General features: G+C 40.6%; 1 protein-coding gene across 4 annotated transcripts in view; it reads right to left on the bottom strand.

The window, feature by feature from the left end:
• The window catches only part of LOC124616689 (membralin), a 495,400-nt gene that overhangs the window by 368,492 nt on the left and 105,071 nt on the right, over window positions 1–21,837 (bottom strand). For all 4 annotated transcript variants that reach the window (XM_047145027.1, XM_047145025.1, XM_047145024.1 and 1 more), the window contains exon 7: window positions 14,907–15,150. In XM_047145027.1, coding sequence (XP_047000983.1) covers window positions 14,907–15,150 — 244 coding nt within the window. The remainder of the gene's footprint in view (window positions 1–14,906; window positions 15,151–21,837) is intronic.

Below are 21,837 nucleotides of genomic sequence, written 5' to 3'. Positions count from 1 at the left end.
GCCAATCTTGGTGGCATATTTATTTCAGTAAAAAATTTGATAAAATCTAGCGAGGTTGTCACGGATTCCGAATGTGAATTAATCTGGGCAAAATTGAGTATCAAAGAACGGTCAAAAATGGTGATTAGATGCTTTTGTAGACCATCTAGGGCAGGATCTGTACTTGTAGAGCACTTCAGACAGCTTGCAGAATATCATTAGTAATTATCCTGATCATGCCATTGTAATAGGGGGTAACTTTAACTTGCCAGGTATAGATTGGGAGTGTTACGCCATCGAAACTGGTGCCAGAGACAGGTAATCGTGTGGCATTGTTCTGGATGTCTTGTCCAAAAATTACCTTGAGCAGACAGTTAAAGGACCAACTCATGAGGGTAATGTCTTAGACCTCCTGGCAACAAACAGACCTGAACTTATCAAATCAGTTAACGTAGAGGAAGCTACCAGTGATCATAAGGCTGTGACAGCTTCTATGACGATGGGTCCTACAAGGAATGTTAAGAAAGGTAGGAAGATATATTTGCTCAACAAGGGTGACAGGATACAAATTTCAGAATATCTCAGCAGTCAGCATAAAATATTCAGTGATGAGGATGAAGATGTGGAGAACAAATGGAAAAAATTCGAAGGCATCATACAATATGCCCTAGACAAGTATGTTCCGAGTAAGGTTTTAAGGGATGGGAAAGATCCACCATGGTTTAATAGCCATGTTAGAAAAGTGCTACGTAAACAAAGAGCACTTCATCTCAGATTCAAGAGAAGTAAAAACACAGCTAACAAACAAAAGCTGAATGAAGAGAAAATGAGTGTAAGGAGAGCACTGAGAGAAGCATTCAATGATTTCAAAAGTAAGACATTGTCAACCGACCTGAGTAAAAACCCAAAGAGAGTTTGGTCGTATGTAAAAACAGTAAGTGGGTCAAAATCATGTATCCATTCTCTCAGTGACCACACTGGCACCGAACCAGAAGATAACAGAGAGAAGGCCTAAATACTGAATTCGGTCTTCCGAAGTTGTTTCACCGCGGAAGATCGTAATACTGTCCCTCCTTTCAATCGTCGTGCGAGTGTCGAAATGGCAGATATTGAGATAACCGATTGCAGAACTGAAAAGCAGCTACAATTGCTTATTAGTGAAAAGGCTTCAGGACCAGATTCTATAAAGATTATACGAAAGAATTTGCTCCTCTTCTAGCAGTAATTTATCATAGATCGCTTGAGCAACAAAAGGTACCTAACGACTGGAAAAAAGCACAGGTCATTCCCGTTTTTAAGAAAGGCCGTAAGACAGATCCACACAATTATAGGCCTATATTGTTGACATCAACCTGTTGTAGAATTATGGAACATGTTTTATGCTCAAGAATTATGATGTTCTTGGAAAATGAACAGCTCCTCTATAAAAATCAACATGATTCTGCAAACAGAGATCCTGCAAAACTCAACTCGCTCTGTTCCTCCACGAGATTCACAGTGCAGTGTACAATGGCGCTCAGGCTGATGCGGTGTTCCTTGATTTCAGTAAAGCATTTGACACCATTCTGCATTGTAGTTTAATGAAAAAAATACGAGCTTACAGAGTATCGGAGCAGACCTGCGATTCGATTCAAGACTTTCTTGCAGACAGAACTCAACATGTCGCTCTTAATGGAACTAAATCGACAGATGTAAAAGTAATATCTCCGGAGTACCACAGGGAAGTGTTATAGGACTGTTGCTGTTCACAGGATATATAAATGATCTAATAGAAAGTATTGGATGCTCTTTAAGGCTATTCGCAGATGATGCAGTTGTTTACATCATAGTAGCAACGCCAGAAGATAGTAAGAAATTGCAGAATGACCTGCAGAGAATTTATGAATGGTGCAGACTCTAGCAGTTGACACTAAATGTAAATAAATGTAACTTATTACGCATGCATAGGAAAAGAAATCCACTACTGTACAGCTGCACTATTGATAACAAAAAGCTGGAGACAGCATCTGCCATAAAATATCTAGGTGTAACTATCCAGAGCGATCTTAAGTGGAATGACCATATAAAACAGACAGTGGGAAAAGCAGACACAAGATTCAGATTCATCAGAAGAATCTTAAGAAAATGTAACTCATCCACGAAAGAAGTGGCTTATAAGGAGCTTGTTTGCTCGATTCTTCAGTACTGTTTATCTATCTGGGATCCATATCAGGAAGGACTGATAGAGGAGATATAGAAGATTCAATGACGAGCGGCACGTTTCACCATGGGGTCACTTAGCTGGCGAGAGAGCGTTACGGAGATGCTAAACAAACTCCACTGGCAGACATTACAAGAGACACGTCGTGCATCATGGAGAGATTTACCACTGAAATTTTGGGACAGCACTTTTCAGTAGTAGTCAAACAACACATTACTTTCCCCCACATACGTCTCGCATATTGACCACAAGGAGAAAATTCAAGAAATTAGAGCCAATACAGAGGCTTACCAACAATCATTCTGAAGTGTTGGCAGAAGAGCCAACACTGTGTTGCTAGAGGAGGCCGAAATGCACGTGTTTAATTACACGCTGACTGGCGCGAGGTCTGGAACAGTTAAGGGAATTAATAGTAGCAAATAAAATACATAGTTGATATAATACTTAACTTTAATCCACAATTGGTGTACATCGCTCTTGACAGTACATGTTATAATCTCAATATCAAATGCTATGGCGCCTTGCTAGGTCGTAGCAAATGACGTAGCTGAAGGCTATGCTAACTATCATCTCGGCAAATGAGAGCGTAGTTGTCAGTGATCCACCTCTGGCTAAGTCGGCTGTACAACTGGGGCGAGTGCTAGTAAGTCTCTCTAGACCTGCCGTGTGGTGGCGCTCGATCTGCAATCACTGACAGTGGCGACACGTGGGTCCGACGTATACTAACGGACCGCGGCCGATTTAAAGGCTACCACCTAGCAAGTGTGGTGTCTGGAGGTGACACCACACGTTCTTTACACACACTATTCGCGAGTGGAACAGGGTTGGAGGGATTAGATAGTGGTACCAAAAGTAACCCCCTTGACACACCATTAGGTGGCTTGCGGAGTATGATGTAGATGTAGATGATGATGTGCAAGCTGGTGCATCAAGCACCACAGATATGTTGAGCATTACTTTCCTTTTAGATTTTCTATTGTTGAAGCATTTTTCATTAGCCATTTTGTTGTATACTTTAAAATTATGGATAGAATGGTTGGCTGGGCAGCATGTTCTGTAAGGAGGCAATGTGCTAGTATCGCCAGAGGTGAAACAATGTCAAGGTTTGTCAGACACTGCTTGGTAACCTTAACTTACTGCCTCTTATAGTCACACCCTGCCCTCATAATGGCCCTGAATGTGCATAGATTCAGACTGGGCAAATTAACTTGTAAATCTGTCACTCCGTTACAATGTGTTTATTGAAGATTGTTCATTTCAAACTTTATCAATTGAGACAATTATATCTGGCACTCACTCAATAAATCATTGTGTTCCATTTTCATCAATATTTCTTTGTGGTTTATTTTTTCACCCTGACATAGGCTCTCTCATTAACTTGACTGAAATAAAAAAAAGCCGACATCACAAAATATAATATGTTACAACATAGTTGAATCTCAGTCAGGCTGCAATACCAAGATAAGTAGTTCAGTGGAGAAACAATACATGTAAGCTGAGATACAATCTTCCAGTCCTCATTTATGTGCCTGTCTATTTCCCAAGCATATTGCAACAAACGGTGTATTTCTATCGCTGCTCGTTTAGTTTTTTTTGCTGTTTCAAATATACCGGTCATTTTTGAAACACCCTGTATGTGCCTGTCTATTTCCAGTGACTCCACTGCAGTAAGTGGTGACTGTTACTCACTCCTCCGTCTGCATTACAAATAGAATTTTCCATTACCATAGTATTTAATAATGTTATCTTCTTCTTCACGTACCACAATCTTTTTCATGAGAGGAAGTCTGAGGATGATTTAATGAAATTTAAGACTGTTACTGTTTATGTAAAATGTGATTTACACTATATTTTAAATACAATACACCATTGTTTCTCCCCTGGCTTTTTAATCTCATCAGTTGCTTCATTATTATGATTCACTTCATCCTGCATCTAGGTTTTGATTGCTTTTCTGCTTTAAGCAAACCAGTGTGTTAGCATTTCAACATACCAGTCACTTCCTCAACTGCGACTCAATTCTATAGGCAGTGACTAGCCTTCAGGGATTGTCAACGGCAATGAAGTATATAGCAGTACTCACCTTTTACATCAGCAAGGGAATTCGACAACACTGAAAATATGCGGCAGCACTTGTCTTCCACATTGAAGAGCCCACTTTGGCCATGTATAAACCCCCGGACTAGCCCAGCAGGTCATTGGCATGGCAGAGCCATGCACAATGCCCATCATGTGTCAGGCTCCACTATGGCGTTGATGCAGTCATACTGACACATCTACCATCTTCGCAGCCTGGCTGCGAACTGCAGACTGCTTTCTGAGGGAGTAGCCATCAGGCAACCAACAACTGCCACCGTATCCATGAGACCAGCTCCCATGATCCCAGGCACCAATTCATGGTCTAAGATGCAGGTGGGGTTCGACACCAACTGACGCAGCACCGCAGCCAACAAGCCTGGGTTCATCCCTTGGACAACAACGTCATCTGTCACATCACTGGGATGCTGGGCCATGACACATGCTGCTATCAGCCATATCAGAGGAAACATGCCAAGTACCATACTTATCCTATTATAAGAATAAGTTTTTGCCCAAATTTGTCATTTAAAAAATATGGGTTCATCTTAAATTCACAGATTAAACTACTGCTGCTGAGGTCAACATATTTACCGAGTTAAATGCAAATTTATTAATAACAATACCGAAGGGTAGGGCTTAGCAAACAATACTTTCATTCGAATAGGCTCAAGATTTTCTAATATGCCGAAGCGCTTGATACAGTATTGACCTCACTCGAACAATCATGTGACATCTCACTAGCAGCACTAGTGCAAGAGATATGTGAGAATGAGCTAGCCACCACTACAACCTACTGGTCTGCTTAAAAAAATTTACAATTTTGTGAAACATAGGATCAAATAGCATTAAATTCTATCAACTTACAAACTTTTGTTATACTCTAACAGGTTACCATATATATACATTTATGCTGGTTTTTAAGTAAAGGCCATTCAAAGGTGAAAATCTTGCTCTTCAAAAACTGTAACTTGGTTCTGAACACAAGTCAGTATTTTATTGGGTTATGAGAAACTAATGATTTACAAGGTGGGTTGCAAATGAGAAATACTGTCACTGCTCATGTATTACAGTACTGGGGAAAAATATCATCAGCTTTTAATCAGCTTTAGAATAAGATTGTGACATTCAGATGAAATGAGAAATAAAATTAATCCATAATTGAATATCTCACATTGAGACCTTTTTTTATGTACTAGTTGCTATTGTTGCATATGACCTGCACTCTAGAAGATATTGCCAAGCATGTTTCACTACTGTTCAAGCACAGCACTAAAGAAGGGTTGGAGGGGGAACAATGACACCAGCTTGGCTGAAAACTACTATTGTGAGGGGAAGGGAGTGGCGAGCAGGCAACAAATTTCGTCATGCTGCCAACCATGGTACTCTTCTATACTGCGTACTTTATATACTATGTACTTTAACTTTTTATGAGCATCTACTATGTTTAAACTTCAGTTTGTCTGAACCCATTTGTATTCAGGATCGAACTGACTTTATAATTTGGCAAATAGTCAACAACAGCATATATTTCTGCAGGAGAAACAAATAAGTGCACAAACTCTTACGAGAATCAGCAGTAAAGCCGCGAGTAATGAGTATAATGAGCAGGGGTACTATGAATATAGTGCGCGACAATAAGCTGCAAATGTGGATCTCACGGGAGGCGTGCCAGAGATAAGTTCCTGCAGTCGCACTATCCTCTGTGTCCTCGGAGGCTCAGTTAGATACAGTGTCTGCCGTGTAAGCATGCGATCCTGGGTTCAAGTCCCATTTGGGGCACACATTTTCAACTGTCCCCGTTGACTTATATCAACACCTGTATACAGCTAGGGGTATTCATTTAATTGTAATTTCCAAAACAAATAATCTTGATTGACTCCAGTGGCGTACGTCCTTATTTCATGCAACAGTGTTGTTAATGCTCACTGTGAGGTATGACAGTAATAATAGGGAAGGGGGGGGGGGGGGGGGGGGGTCGGCTGCTTGTTCTACACAGTCAATGCAAGAGTGGTGGGCAGAAGATATGCTTGGAAGCAAGGGACATTGCAACCTTTTCACGTCAGTATAGAAGTGAAATCCGCTGTGTGTTCAGAAAAAAAAAAAAAAAAAAAAAAAAAGCTACGTTCTCAGATCCCACCATAACCATAACCTCAGAAATAGCAACACATTCAGAAAAAATAGCCATATATTTGTGACGACGAAGATATAAGATTCACAGCTGTTATGTTAGAATGTTGGCAATGATGATTAAAAACAGTGACACACCACAGATGACTGTAAAAAAATGGGAGTGAAGATAATGTAAACCATTTCTTTGCGTTTATTTTATTTCTCCTTCTATTATCAATATGTAGACAGTGAAAAAATGGCATAAGTTTAGAATAGATGCATTGTTAACTTTTTAGGCACATATCTTACAACAATGAATGTCTGTAATTTTGATTAGTCATAATATGCCAAATAAATTTTTCTCAGGGAACCTCTTAAAAAAGAGGGCCATCTTATATTAAGGGTCGCCTTACATTTGGGTAAATATGATATTACAATTTGTCCTTGATTACCGTATTTTCTAGGCTAAAATTACAGTCTTACCCAACCCCCTGCTAAAAGTAAAGAATTTGCTATTTGATTTATTGTAGTAGTTTGGCAATACATTATTTTTCACTGCCTCATTTGGTGAAGCAGTATATTTCAGAAGTAAGGCAATAACCTTTTATCATCTGTTTAGCAGAGACTGCTTCATATACACACAAACACTTTTCTACTACAGCGCCTCACCAACTTCGCTACTGTGGGTGCATAAACTTGTAGTTATGTTGCGATTTGGTGCAATGATGTTCATGCTGTGACACCACAGCTGAGTATAAAGCTACTGAGTAGCATTTAAATTAACTCTCACTTTTTTTTCTTTTTTTTCCAGGTGTAGGTAACCAAATGTGAAGCTTAATGTGGTCCCCCCCCCCTCCTCCAGGTGTCTTTCTCGTGTCTTCACAATTACATCACAATTCTTTTGAACACATCATTAGCAACTAAAACCACAGTTCACAAGTGACTAGCAACATATTCACTGCTCTGTTCTGTGTTTGCAGAGTGTCACACTTTTTGTCCTTTACAAGTATATTTAGTTGTTAGTGGGTAAATAAATAGTCACTATTTTTTCTTTAATAACATTTTCAATTGTTTTATGTAGTTAGTTTTATTGTGTTATGTGGTTAGTCCTGCTGCTTTAAGAGAAAGTTTTGTTTTAGAGAAATAAAGGTAAAATATACGGTATCTATTTTTTACACACTGTTCTTTGCATTCAGTAATTAAAAAAATAAGAGATTTTTAGTAAGTTTGGATTTAAAAGTTGACTGTAGTAATTCAGAGATCTATAATGGTGAAAATGCCACAGTGTGGGGGGAATGGGGTGGGATGGAGGGTGGGGGAAGGGGAGAATATTTGCATGATTCAAAAGTGCAGACTAGACTATATGAAAGAATTCCCTTGCCTCTTACAATCACAAAAGTCTATGCATCATGTATTCTGCAATACTTGTTCATGCAAGAGATGTCCGAGATGACTGTCGATGTCATACAAATAGCCAGCTCCATATCACAAAGGTAAGGCTTCAATAGAAGTATTTATAACCTCTGTGAATGATAGAAACTTTATATGTAGTGCTGAATTACTCTTTACTGCATTTCCAATAGAACATAACCAACCACTAGCATGTTCTGATCCTGAAGGTCTCTTTCATAAAATGTTTTCAGATTAAGCACTAGCAGTGTAATATGAATGTGCCAGAATGAAAACTGAGTAATGCTGTGACGTCTGACTGCATCAACACAAAGTGAAATTGCAAGTGTCATCACAAATAGCCCATTTGCTTTAGCTACTGGTGGTAGTACCAATATGAATGATACATAACTCTGTTCAACTGTTGTGTCTTTTTTCAATGCAGAAATTAGAAAACAAGCACAGTGATGTTATCTGTGAAAGAGTCTACAGTAAACGTAGATGAAGGTATTTTTAATTTATTAAATACATAATTACGAGAAATGAACATTCCTTGAAAGAACTGCATTGCCTTCTCAGGTACCAATGCTTAGACGATGCTGGCTATTTCAAAAGAGTCATATCTTTTATTAAGACAGAGCAGCCGTTGTTATATGTTCAGAGCTGTGCATGTCATTTGATACATTTAGCGGCAAAACAGGGAATGAATTCCATCCACAATACTGAAAAATTTGTAATAGACATATACCAATCCGCACAAAAAAATTTCTAAAAGGCAGGCAGCCTTCATACTATGTCAATTACTGTATGGGATAAACCTCAAAAGATCTTGAAGTATATGTGTACCAGATGCCTCTCTCTTCTTAATGCTGTTAACCATGTCATTGAACAGTGGGAAACATTAAAAAATTATTCAGTGAAACCAGTGAGAAGGAAAAAATTGCTCTGTTTCAAAGAGCAGTATTTTGTGTTCAAAATCCTGTTACCAAACTCTTATCTACTTTTTTTGAGTAGTCTGCTTCCAGGTTTTGTTTGTGTGAATGTGTTTCTGCAGCATGAGCAACCAGTTACTCATAAGCTTCACAGAAAATTCCTCATTCCTGGCTGTTCCGTATCAAGCTTAAAATCTAATGATTGAAAAAATCAAAAGGACAACCAAGACCTTGTTATTGGAGAGAACATACCTATATCAAAGTTTTACTTGGATGTTAGAGAATGCTATATAAGTAGCTGCAAATATGTAAAAGAAAAAATTCCCATTGTTAATGAATTTTTAAACAAAGCTGAAGTTAGCGCTATGAAGTCTCAAACTTTTTCTTGTCTTCAGTATATGTTAACCAAATCCCCACATATCTTAAGTTCAAAAGAATCTGGGTCTATCGAATAAGAATTTTCTAAATACCAGTTGGGCAATTTTGAATCGTGTGAAAGTGATAAGACCGACAAATTTTGGTACAACATTTCGGATATTTGAGATATGTAAGGAGTAAAAAACTATCCTTTTCTTTCAAAACTCACACTGACAGTTTTACTGGTTCCAAAAAGCAATGCTCCAACAGAAAGAGTAATTAGTATGAGTGAGAAAAATGAAACTGAGCTTAGACCAAACATGAACACAGATACTTCAAGTGCATTAACAGTAGAAGAAATGAAACAGCAGTCTGCAGACAGACTGATATGAGAGAAAATTTTCAGAAGCTCAGTTGAAAGCAGCAAAGAAATCTACTTAGGCACACCTCACTTCAGCAGTCAAGGCAGTTCTGGAAGAGAAGCACCCCTGGAAGAAGAGTATGCAAAAGAAGGTGGTCTGTAAGTGTGTTATTCAAGTCTTTTGTTTAACCCTTTGACTGCTGGAGGTGCGCCACCTGCTTGGTGCGCTGAGGCGCCATGGCCTGCGGCGTAATACGTCTACCTGCGCTGCGTGCCTGTCCCTCGGAGCCACTGCCCGGACCAGATAGGCCCAGGCTGCCCAACCCGCCCTGTGCTGAACATTTCTCGGCCGAGTATGGCTCGTGCAGAGCCAGCATGAATTTTTGGTGACTTTGAGCTTTAATATCTCAGGCAATAGTTTTTGTAAAGAAATAAAATTTAGCCATCTTGTACAACTTTGTATGTTCTCTTAAGAATAAGAATGAAAAAAATTTTACAAGCCATACTGAGCCAGAAAATTGTAGGAGGGGAAAAGAGAGAGAGAGAGAGAGAGAGAGAGAGAGAGAGAGAGAGAGAGAGAGAGGCGCCCGAAAAAATATCGAAGTTTGGCTTCTTGCATCTCCTGAGCTAATGCTATGACGAACGTGACACTTGGCATGTAGTAACCTCATAACACAAGGTTCTTAAACATAAAGTTTAATTTCATAGCACTTCTCAATACCAAATGAATTAAGTGCAAAATTGAAGATTTTGTAAAAACGTCAAAAATTTGGTATTTTCATTCCGATTTTGCTAAAAAAAACTACGCTCTGTAAAACATACCAAGCTGTACAACTGGAATGAAAGTTGGGCGTGAAAATCAGGCCCGAAAACAATGTAAACTTCGGGTTAGCATATCTAGTAGTGTGAATGCATGATGAAAATGAAATTTAGAGTGAGATAGATTGACTGCACAACGATAAGGAATAAAAAATTTTATTCCCCTACTATTTTCCAATTATCTACAAATTAGTTAAAAAGATGTTGATTTTTGAAAAGACGAAAGCAGGGTATATTCGATACTTATTTTTCAAATACCATTTTCTATTAATGCTTCAAAGCCAGTCTCATTCGAACAACAAATTTTAAGCTCCCCACCCTCCCCAGAACAATGAGTTTAATATTCAATATTCACTAACAACATAGGCAAAGTAGCAAGCAAAAGCGCACTGAGAAAAGAGTTTTAACTTTGGCATGTTGTTTCTCGTTGATCAAAGGCGTTTAAATCAGTTATGGAAAACATGTTTTGTACAAGTTGACCGAATGTGATCTACATTTGTACTACTAAGGATAAATGAATATAACTGTTCATGTTATGTGCTAATAATTTAAATGTATCATACACAGATTAAATATATGGTTTTTGTTATACTGGTGCAATGTACTCGGTGTAATCACATCTGCCACAGTACAGATATTGCGCCACCTCAATCACCAAGTCCGTTCATTTGCCAGTAAACTGCTACATATGAAGAAGTCAGGCTTCGTTTGAATAATTTTACACCTGTTGCATCCATTTGCCATCCTTCTATTCCATCCGGGCTTTGGACCGGCACTGGGGAAGTTAAAAATAGATTTTTTATATTTTTTAAATTTTTGCCCTTTTTTGTTATTCATTTAGAAGCGTCAATAGATTTTCTCAGATTTAGTTCCCAATGATTAGTAATGCGTCTTTGTACGATAAGTCTCAAAGTGGGGTACAACACATAATGGAACGCCGCAAGTTTTGCATTGGTATCTAGTTTCCCGGTGCACTTTCTGTTTTGTGCAAACCACGCATCTGTGCATTAGTGTACTTTTCTGCGAATATTCACTCATGATAACAGCTGGAAAATGCCTCCCTGTGAATCACAGACGATTCTCGTCATCGTAGCACCTTCCCCTACCAGCTTTTCTCCGTTCTGTAGCATATTTTTCTACAATCTCCTTTATGAGAGAAAGGTGAAACTCTGTGAGTGCCATTTTTTGCCTTGTTACCGACTGGTGGAGAGCGTGAGCATTTGGAATGCATAAATACAAAATGTGAAAAAAATATTTCTTATACCATTTCACAGTCTTATGCACTGAACCAACTGAGCTCAGTAACATGTCACAACAGTCAACTGCACCCATACTCGAAATGTAATCTACAATATATAACGTCCCCCCCCCCCCATTACAAACCCCCTCCCCCCCCCCCCCCTCCACCAGTATTTCTGTCAGTCTCCTTCTCTGTTTCCACTGTTTGTGTTGGGTCAACATGCAAACGTTGGAACCACACAATAGCAACGAAGTGGCATCTAAGTCTACGGCCTTTTTGCCTTACGTAGGAAGCATTTCCAACAGAATTGGCCATATTTTGCAGAAATGTGATGTGAAATGTGTTTTTCGACCACCTTCTAAGATTAAGGCCCTGTTGGCGTCCGTAAAAGATGATCTTGGTTTGCATAAGGCTGGTGTCTATGGTATTCCTTGCAGTTGTGGCACGTCATATATTGGTCAGACAATCAGGACTGTGGAAGACGGATGTATTGAACATAAGCGTCACACACGATTACAACAGATGAGCAAATCCGCTATTGCAGAACATTGCCTTGACATCGGTCATCCTACGGAAAACAACAACGTGGAGATTCTGGCTTGCACGTACAGCTATTGGGATAGAGTTATTAAGGAAGCTGTTTAAATCAAACTATTTTGGATTTTGTTTAAATGCTGCTTGGAATTCAGCTCTGTTTCTCATCAAAAAACAGAGGGACAGAATTAGTGCTACCTCACCTGTTGATTAATAGTCACTATCGATATTTCTGATGTTGGTTATCTTTGGTTGTGTGTTGACTCTGCGGTTACTTGTTCTGTGTGTGGTATCTTCCTTGTTTTTCCTCTGTGAACCGAGGTATTAAATTCCCTTGCACATTGCTTCCTCCTTGCAGTTGTGCCTTGAGAATGGCAGGGCGTGCTCCTGTCGAAATATTGGCAGTGGTCGACGACGTCACCCGGCAGCAAACCCGTAAGTTATTTGAACATTCAATTCGCCGGGAAAAGTTAAGGTCTCACAGTGCCACATGCGGCTGTTCCATGGTTGTGAAGCCAGAGGAACATGTCCAGGCTGAAGTACCAATTATTGACACATAGAATATGACTCCGTTCTAAATGTGGTCCCATAAGAGTTGCCACTACGTCGCCACTCTTTCCCAAATTGTGGAACCCAATTTCTGTTGTTGCACCTGCATATACAATAAAATCTAAAATATACCCACTCTGACAGTCACACAGTACAAATGTCTTTATTCCGGATCTACTTCGGTTGGTTGGAATAAACTGCTTAAAAGATAATCGTGCTTTGAACAGCAAGAGACTTTCATCTATACAAAGCTTGTGATGTGGGCAGAATGAATTACGAAACATCCTACAAACTTTGTCAACAATCGTCCTAATTTTAAATAGACTGTCGCCTCCAGTGCTCGCAGAGTTATCACCGAAGTGTAAGATTCCCAGAAGTAGACAAAAATGGTCTCAGGACATAATTTCGTTGACAACTGGTGTGTTCAAAAGTGTATCTCTGGACCAATAATCACTCAATTTTTACTTCTTAACTTGGGCCATTAGGGCAAACAGCAACAAAACAATACATTTCCTCAAATCCAGTGTCTTTCCACTTTTGACAGTCGAAAATTCATAGATTCTGTAGTATTTTCTCTGGTGTAAACATAAAAACGATTTGTCTCACCTGCAATAAATTGCAACAGTTCTTGAGACACAAATATCACAAAAATTGAAAGAATGCTTTGGTTAGTATCTAATTGACATTTGTGTCCTGAACTCGAGTCATCGAAGTAATGGTTTAACGGTTGGAAATCTGTTTCTTTCTAGTCAAATGTGTCACTTAAGCGCGCTCTTTTCCGAACCATTTCACTGGCACTTTCTGATTCCTCGGATTCAGAAGAACTGCTGACTGTAATTCTTGCTCTCCCCTCTAACGTAAAGGGCTGAGGACTACAGCTTCGAAATTCCATTCAAGACTCATCACTGTTAGCAATGTCAGATAATTCACACTCACTGTCGCTCTTAGTGAGCATAAGTAGGATTTCTTTATTTTTGCAAGCACTGCAACGTGACATTTCTCACATAGAAAACAAGAAAACTGATGCAAAATACAGGAACCTAAGTTGAATTCTGCATAGCGGAAACACATCAAACAAAGATACATGCACTCTCGAACTATACAGTCAGACTACTGAACAGCTACTGGAAGAGAAGAGCAGAAAGACAGCTCTGCGTGTATACACGTCTGTAGCGCTCAGGGAGCTGTGACTCAGAGCACCTAAACTCTTCCCTAGCAGTGGGCAGGCTGGTGGCGCAGGAAGCGTAAACACATCCTTAGCGCTGTAGGGAAGACCCAAGGCCACAAGTATACACGTCAGGCGTGCCAGAGGAACGGCGAGGCATGACAAGTTTACACGTCCCCAGCAATCAAAGGGTTAAATGATGGAGAGAAAATTACGATAACAAAAAATATAACTGATCTATGTTTCACTTTTTTGTTGATATGACTGTGTTTGAAGTGTCATTGTATGCTTTCATTTGATTTGCCTGTTACGCTACTTTTTAAACACACCCTGAAAATTCTCTCCGTCATTAGCAGTTCTCTGAAAGTATATATTATTAATGCAAGAGTCACGATTAAAGTTCAGTTTTTACTTCTTTGAAAATTCCCTTCACTGTTCACACCAATTATGGTACGTTTTCAATTGTTTTGCCCTTCGAAAATTGATCGTATTTTGCACTCCACTAACATTCTGCTCTAAAATAACATTTGCATTTTATACTTAAAAAATGTAACTTTTAGATCTAATTTTCAAATTTCCAGCATCCTTTCTTCTCTTTCTTACTAGGTGTTAAAAGCCTACTTTTTACTTTTCAACTCAGCCGTAAATCGAGATTTTTACAGTCCTTGACAATGAGAAGAGCAGCTATTCCACCCCTCCATAGCAACTATAGCACCCTGCCCCATTACACTTTGCTCTTCTTACCCCTCTTCTACTGTGATGATATTCCTGCTCCTCAAGCTAGAGAATTTTCCACAGTTAGTGCGAGACTGCTTCTGTCTTTCGTGCTGTCAAATAATTATTTTTCATATCACAATGTGATTCCCAATAACCATACATATACAGAAAAAGAAACATAAACCTGCTCTTGTATTAGCAACTTGTTTCTTTGCACTATAGTTAAGACTGATCTGACATGCACAGCAATACAAGCACAAAAACAATATTATCAAGATTGGATCCAGCACACTGTTCCATTACTGCATATGTATACATGATTTTTCTATGTGCCAATAAAACTTCAAATCACAGTTCTGTGAAATGTAAATTGGAGATGGATAAAATGGTTCTAGACAACTATTACAAAAAGTTTATTTACATTAAAAGATACCTACAACTGAAGATATTTATGCAACATTAAGTTAATATCATACCTGAGATACCCTTTATTGTCTTCCTGCTCAGCCAGTGTCTTGATGCTTGCCATTAGCAAATCATCATAACCCAAAAATTCATCTAAGATGAAACGGCTGAATGCATCTCCAAAACAGGAATCTTTGTTTGGATCTAGTGTCACAATTTTGACTGGTATATTTAGTCTTTGCCTTGTTCCAGGAGAAAGTCGCAGAAAACCATACTCTAGAGAATATTCCACTATGTATTCATCCTCAGGGAACACTAAAGAGGATAAAAAAATACAATGAAAAATAAGAGAAGTTTTTTAAGTAAGCATCTCTACCTAATATGAAAATGTACAGTGAAAATTTTCAACCATCACAGGCAAAAAACGTACAGTACCAGAGTTGCAATAAGTGAGAGGTTCTTGGATTTTAATAAAGTCCACAACATTTAGGTCAGAAGGAACAGAGTTACAGTAATCAAGGGAGTTAGATCTGAAATCAACAACGAACACTATACAATGGTTAAATGACATTTGTTCTGGGCAACAGATTCTTAAGGTACACATGTTCATAAATTTCCAATACAAGACAATGCTTCAGTTGGCAATATAAAATTTCTTTGCTTCCAATTGGAAAAGTTATTTGATGAAGTGTAGTGTTACAACAAAATTTTTCCTGTCAACATACACTGGTGATACAGTGTCAATTAACCATATGATTCCCTTTATAGGTCCTGATAGAGAAAACGTTTCCCCCCTCGCGCCACTGAATACCCCAAGTTGGTTGGACAGAAATGTTAGAGCATCCTGTTATGATCAGTCAGGTTTAACCTTGTACCTTATAACGAGCATCTTGATAGAACATGCTTGTGATTAGTATGAGATGCCATGAAGAATTAATTTGACAGCTCCCATTTTGTTTTACAAAACTATCATTAATTCCAATTTCAGTGGCTTCAGTTATTACTCTGGCTCAGATGCGCTCACTCTGCAGAGGACATCAGTTCTCTCTACAGCATATTAATAGTGGTGTTTTAGCCATTTAATGGCCAAAATTCATAAACACTGCTATCTTTAGACTCTCCAGTACTGCAATCCACATGGCAAAGCCACATGAACCAGCCCTATTCTCCACAATTTGCCAACTGCAACCTAAATGGTGCATGGCCTCCCGCAGCTGTGGAAACACAGTGGATAGCTACTTCACAACGAAGGAGTGATGTGTGGTGACCCGAGTAAAGAGAGCCATCACACATACATTCTCTCACTTCACAACCTATGTGCAAACGAGCACACCTGAGTGAGCACCATCTAGCCATGCCAGCCAAGCATAGGCTACATCATAAGGTGGAGACAATATTGGCCACCTTCAGTAATTTCACCAAGTTACATAAAATTTATCCCCCCCTCCTCCCCCCTCCCCCCTCCCCAACTGAAGATCCTGCACAACCCTCTATTCAAATTCTTTTGGAAGTACAATCATATAACCAGAATGAAATTTTCACTCTGTAGCGGAGTGTGCGCAGATATGAAACTTTTGGCAGATTAAAACAGTGTGCCGAGCCATGACTCGAACTCCGGACCTTTGCCTTTCGCGGGCATGTGCTCTACCATCTGAGCTACTCAAGCATGACTCACATCCCATCCTCACAGCATCACTTCTACCATTACCTCATCTTCTGCCTTCCAAACTTCACAGAAGTCTCAGCCCAGCACACAGTTTTAATCAGCCAGGAAGTTTCATATCAGTGCACACTTCGCTGCAGAGTGAAAATTCCAGAAACAATCCCCAGGCTGTGGCAAAGCCATGTCTCCGCAATATCCTTTCTTCCAGGAGTGCTAGTTCTGCAATGTTCGATGGAGAGCTTCTGTGAAGTTCGGACAGTAGGAGATGAAGTCCTGGCAGAAGTGAAGCTGTGAGGATGGGGCGTGAGTTGTGCTTGGGTAGCTCAGATGGTACAGCACTTGCCTGAGAAAGGCAAAGGTCCCGAGTTTGAGTCTCGGTAAGGCACACAGTTTTAATCTGCCAGGAAGTTTTATAATCATGTAATTAGTTTCTCTCAATATCTAATCACACAAAAGGTTAACACACTTGAGAGCTAGTTTGATGAAATAGTGTTTCAAAAACAGTCTGATGTGGGAACCAGGTAAAGAATGTTATTTCAGCAGCCAGCCCTGTAGTAACTGACCATTGCACAGTAAAGGGGATGATCATGTTGCCTATATGGAATAAAGAACTCCCCATAGCTGATGCAGAAAAGAGGATTGCTGCTATTTATCTATCATTGAAATCTCAAAAGTGATTAAGAAAGTACAATTTGGAGCGAGATCAACAATGATTTATTTTATTTAAGTAGTTCCTTAAATGACAACCAAACTGTTTCATAAATCATCAGTCACTATCAACTTCCTATTTGAGAAGCTACCATTTAGCATTTTGAAATTTTCAGATACTCTATCCCCTCCAAGGACAACACAATAGTACCAGGACAGAAAGCAGGTCAGCATCAATTGCCATATCATATTGCAAATCTATATTTCAGCTAACAGTGCAGCTATCATCAGTGTGTTATAGGTCGTCATGTAGACTCAATATAATTACAACGCATGTTCAAATATAACTTAGGCATGTGCAAGCTTTAGTCCACATTTAGAGTTGGAATAATGCTTGTACCTGTCTATCTTATTTTGGAACATGTGTTGTTATAAGTACGTCAAGTCTACATGAACATCCACAGCTGTACTGTTAGCCAAAATCTATATCTGCAATAAAACTGGCAGATGATATTACAACAAATGCTGACACTCTTTCTGTCCTGGATTACAAAGCAATCATGGAGTAAAATTATTCCTATGGAATTGAACATGACAACAGTACTAGTGAGGTATCTAAAACCAGCTCTGTTGTTAGCATTATTATGGAATAGCAAATGCCATGCATCTATAAAATCTCTCTTCTAACAAATTATTTCTTTAATCTTTTATGGTGGTTAAAGGATTGATATAATGTGTTTGTAGTTCCCTTGAGATGTCCCCATAGGGAAGGAATTCCAGACACTTATCCTACTCTAAGCAGCAGCAGGAGAACACATATAATAAAATATTTTGTGTGTGCAGGCTTTCAGAACAAGAGGCTCCTCCTTTTGGCTGAAGGGTTGAAAGGAAAGGAAGAGTGATGAAGGGTTGACAGATTTAGGAAAAGGGGTAAAATTTGGAAAAGTCACCTAGAAGCCACGGGCAGGGGAGACTTACCAGATAGGACGAGAAGGAAAGACTCTTTCATCTTCTTCCTTCTCATCCCATGTGGTAAGTCTCTGCTGACCCAGTGCTCTGGGTGACTTTTTACAAAGTCTATCCCTTTTCCTAATCCTCTCCAGTCATTTTCCTTCACCCCTCTTCCTTGTCTTTCAACCCTTCTGTCACAAGAAGGAACCACTGGCTCCGAAAGCTTACATAAGTGAAATCTTTTATAAATACACTCCTGGAAATTGAAATAAGAACACCGTGAATTCATTGTCCCAGGAAGGGGAAACTTTATTGACACATTCCTGGGGTCAGATACATCACATGATCACACTGACAGAACCACAGGCACATAGACACAGGCAACAGAGCATGCACAATGTCGGCACTAGTACAGTGTATATCCACCTTTCGCAGCAATGCAGGCTGCTATTCTCCCATGGAGACGATCGTAGAGATGCTGGATGTAGTCCTGTGGAACGGCTTGCCATGCCATTTCCACCTGGCGCCTCAGTTGGACCAGCGTTCGTGCTGGACGTGCAGACCGCGTGAGACGACGCTTCATCCAGTCCCAAACATGCTCAATGGGGGACAGATCCGGAGATCTTGCTGGCCAGGGTAGTTGACTTACACCTTCTAGAGCACGTTGGGTGGCACGGGATACATGCGGACGTGCACTGTCCTGTTGGAACAGCAAGTTCCCTTGCCGGTCTAGGAATGGTAGAACGATGGGTTCGATGACGGTTTGGATGTACCGTGCACTATTCAGTGTCCCCTCGACGATCACAAGTGGTGTACGGCCAGTGTGGGAGATCGCTCCCCACACCATGATGCCTGGTGTTGGCCCTGTGTGCCTCGGTCGTATGCAGTCCTGATTGTGGCGCTCACCTGCACGGCACCAAACACGCATACGACCATCATTGGCACCAAGGCAGAAGCGACTCTCATCGTTGAAGACGACACGTCTCCATTCGTCCCTCCATTCACGCCTGTCGCGACACCACTGGAGGCGGGCTGCACGATGTTGGGGCGTGAGCGGAAGACGGCCTAACGGTGTGCGGGACCGTAGCCCAGCTTCATGGAGACGGTTGCGAATGGTCCTCGCCGATACCCCAGGAGCAACAGTGTCCCTAATTTGCTGGGAAGTGGCGGTGCGGTCCCCTACGGCACTGCGTAGGATCCTACGGTCTTGGCGTGCATCCGTGCGTCGCTGCGGTCCGGTCCCAGGTCGACGGGCACGTGCACCTTCCGCCGACCACTGGCGACAACATCGATGTACTGTGGAGACCTCACGCCCCACGTGTTGAGCAATTCGGCGGTACGTCCACCCGGCCTCCCGCATGCCCACTATACGCCCTCGCTCAAAGTCCGTCAACTGCACATACGGTTCACGTCCACGCTGTCGCGGCATGCTACCAATGTTAAAGACTGCGATGGAGCTCCGTATGCCACGGCAAACTGGCTGACACTGACGGCGGCGGTGCACAAATGCTGCGCAGCTAGCGCCATTCGACGGCCAATACCGCGGTTCCTGGTGTGTCCGCTGTGCCGTGCGTGGGATCATTGCTTGTACAGCCCTCTCGCAATGTCTGGAGCAAGTATGGTGGGTCTGACACACCGGTGTCAATGTGTTCTTTTTTCCATTTCCAGGAGTGTATGTGTGTGTGTGTGTTATCCTTCCACTGCTTGCTAAGTAGATTTTTTTTGTCTATCCAATTACATTTTTCCACAATAAATTCTTCATGCATGTCTCACTACTGGTATTCTCGCTGAAGGGAGTTGTCAGTCGCTACACTTCAGTTGGAAGGTGCTTCTAATCCCTTGTGGCCTAAGTTTTGTGGTCAATACAGTGAGCTGGGGCAGACTATTGGGCCATCAATAAGATATGTGTATGTGTATGTGTATGTGTATGTGTATGTGTGTGTGTGTGTGGGGGGGGGGGGGGGGGGGTTGTCATAGGAGGAGATGTCAATCAACTTTCTCAATTTCCATGAGGAATTTTATGGCCTTGTGGATGGCATTTACACTAATGAAAATTCATCCTGGGCCTCCCTGATATTTTGTCACACTATAAGGTTTTTCACTGAATCAGCCTGAAAAAAATCAAGCTTTAGAAACACGATTCCATCTGTTATTTCTGCAAAACATTCATACATAGAAATTGGTAATTACTTCTGGTGACATCACATACTGTATGGAAAACTCACTGACTTCTCAAGAATATTGTCTGTTTTAGTGCAAGTAGGTAGTCTGAGAGCCCTTATTGAAGTCTCACCATACAATCTGTGAACTGAAATGCGCTGGTAATGACATTTAATTTCTTAGCGGCACATGAGTAAATATTAAATTTACATTAAAGCTTGCTAATTAATCTTACCTATTGAGGTATCTGTCTTCTATGTCTCTAACAAGTTAAACAATAAACACCGTGCCCAACAAATGATTTCAACAGTTCTGCAAGTGCTTGCACAATGCACTGTCCAAAATGATAGTATTCATAATTGCTGATAGATGTATTCCATTATTATGTACTGTTGGAAAACAACAGAAACAACGAGGTGCTGGTACCTCGGAGTGTAGGTTTCGCATGTTCCTCAGGTGAGCTGTAGGCTTCCTCGTTATGGTTGATGATATCTCAAGTTTCTAGTATGCTGGAACTTCCAGGGGTATTTTGAACTTTTAGTTGTAGGGGGAGGCATAAAACAAATGCATTACACAGACATCCCAGTCTACACTTGGTAGGTTACACCTACAAATAATACTGCATCACTGGGATCTTTGGTGGTACTGAGCACAAACATTGTCTGGACAATTTTACAACTGTTACAGTGAAATTAAGTGATTGGTACAAATATTATTATTATTATTATTATTATTATTATTATTATTATTATTGAAACTTCCTGGCAGACTAAAACTGCGAGCCGGACCAAGACTCAAACTGGGGACCTTTGTCTTTCGTGGGCAAGTGCTCTACCATCTGAGCTACTCAAGCAAGACTCACGCCCCATCCTCACAGCTTTACTTCTGCCTGTACCTCGTCTCCTATTGTTATTATTGTCGTTATTATTACTAGTATTATAGTATCTGTGCAATGTGACAATGCCACTAAACAACGCTGCTGGCAACAGATATTGTACACGTTGGCGGTGGCACAACAACAAGCCAAGGAACAGAACACTGTACAAGTAAATGAAAACTCATTGTGCAAGAGTCAATCTACCGCAAAGTAGAAAGTCCAAAACTGCACCAAAACATAAACTAGGCTGAACACAACACAAAGCATGCGGGTGCTGATGAATGAGCACACAGAAGCAGCACAAGGTGCAAGACGAAGACCATGAGCGTTGAACTCAATGTCAGAATTACCCCACCCACCTTACTTTTGAATGCAGGTAAACACTTTCGTAAGCAGGTCTGCCCATACAACGCATCATGTGTGCTCTCGATGCCAGCTGCCTGCAACAGTCATCTGTGCAACTCACCCCAGCTCAAATGCCTCAATCACAATGTCCACAGACAAGCATAATACATACCTTCCCCCTGGAAAGGCCCAGAAGGGTCGAAAATGGCCTAGTTTGGCCTGCAACCTCCGGTGCAGACTTGGAGAGAATGCCAGAGACCTGGGCAGCAGACACACCACCAAAGGAGTAAAGGTCAATTCCACTGTTTCCACCAGTGGGGCAGAAGGATGTCGAGGCTGATACAACAGTTATTCCACT

Source organism: Schistocerca americana, chromosome 5 (genome assembly GCF_021461395.2).
Source record: "Schistocerca americana isolate TAMUIC-IGC-003095 chromosome 5, iqSchAmer2.1, whole genome shotgun sequence".
NCBI classification, from domain to species: domain Eukaryota; kingdom Metazoa; phylum Arthropoda; class Insecta; order Orthoptera; family Acrididae; genus Schistocerca; species Schistocerca americana.
This window is presented reverse-complemented; position numbering and strand designations above follow the sequence as displayed.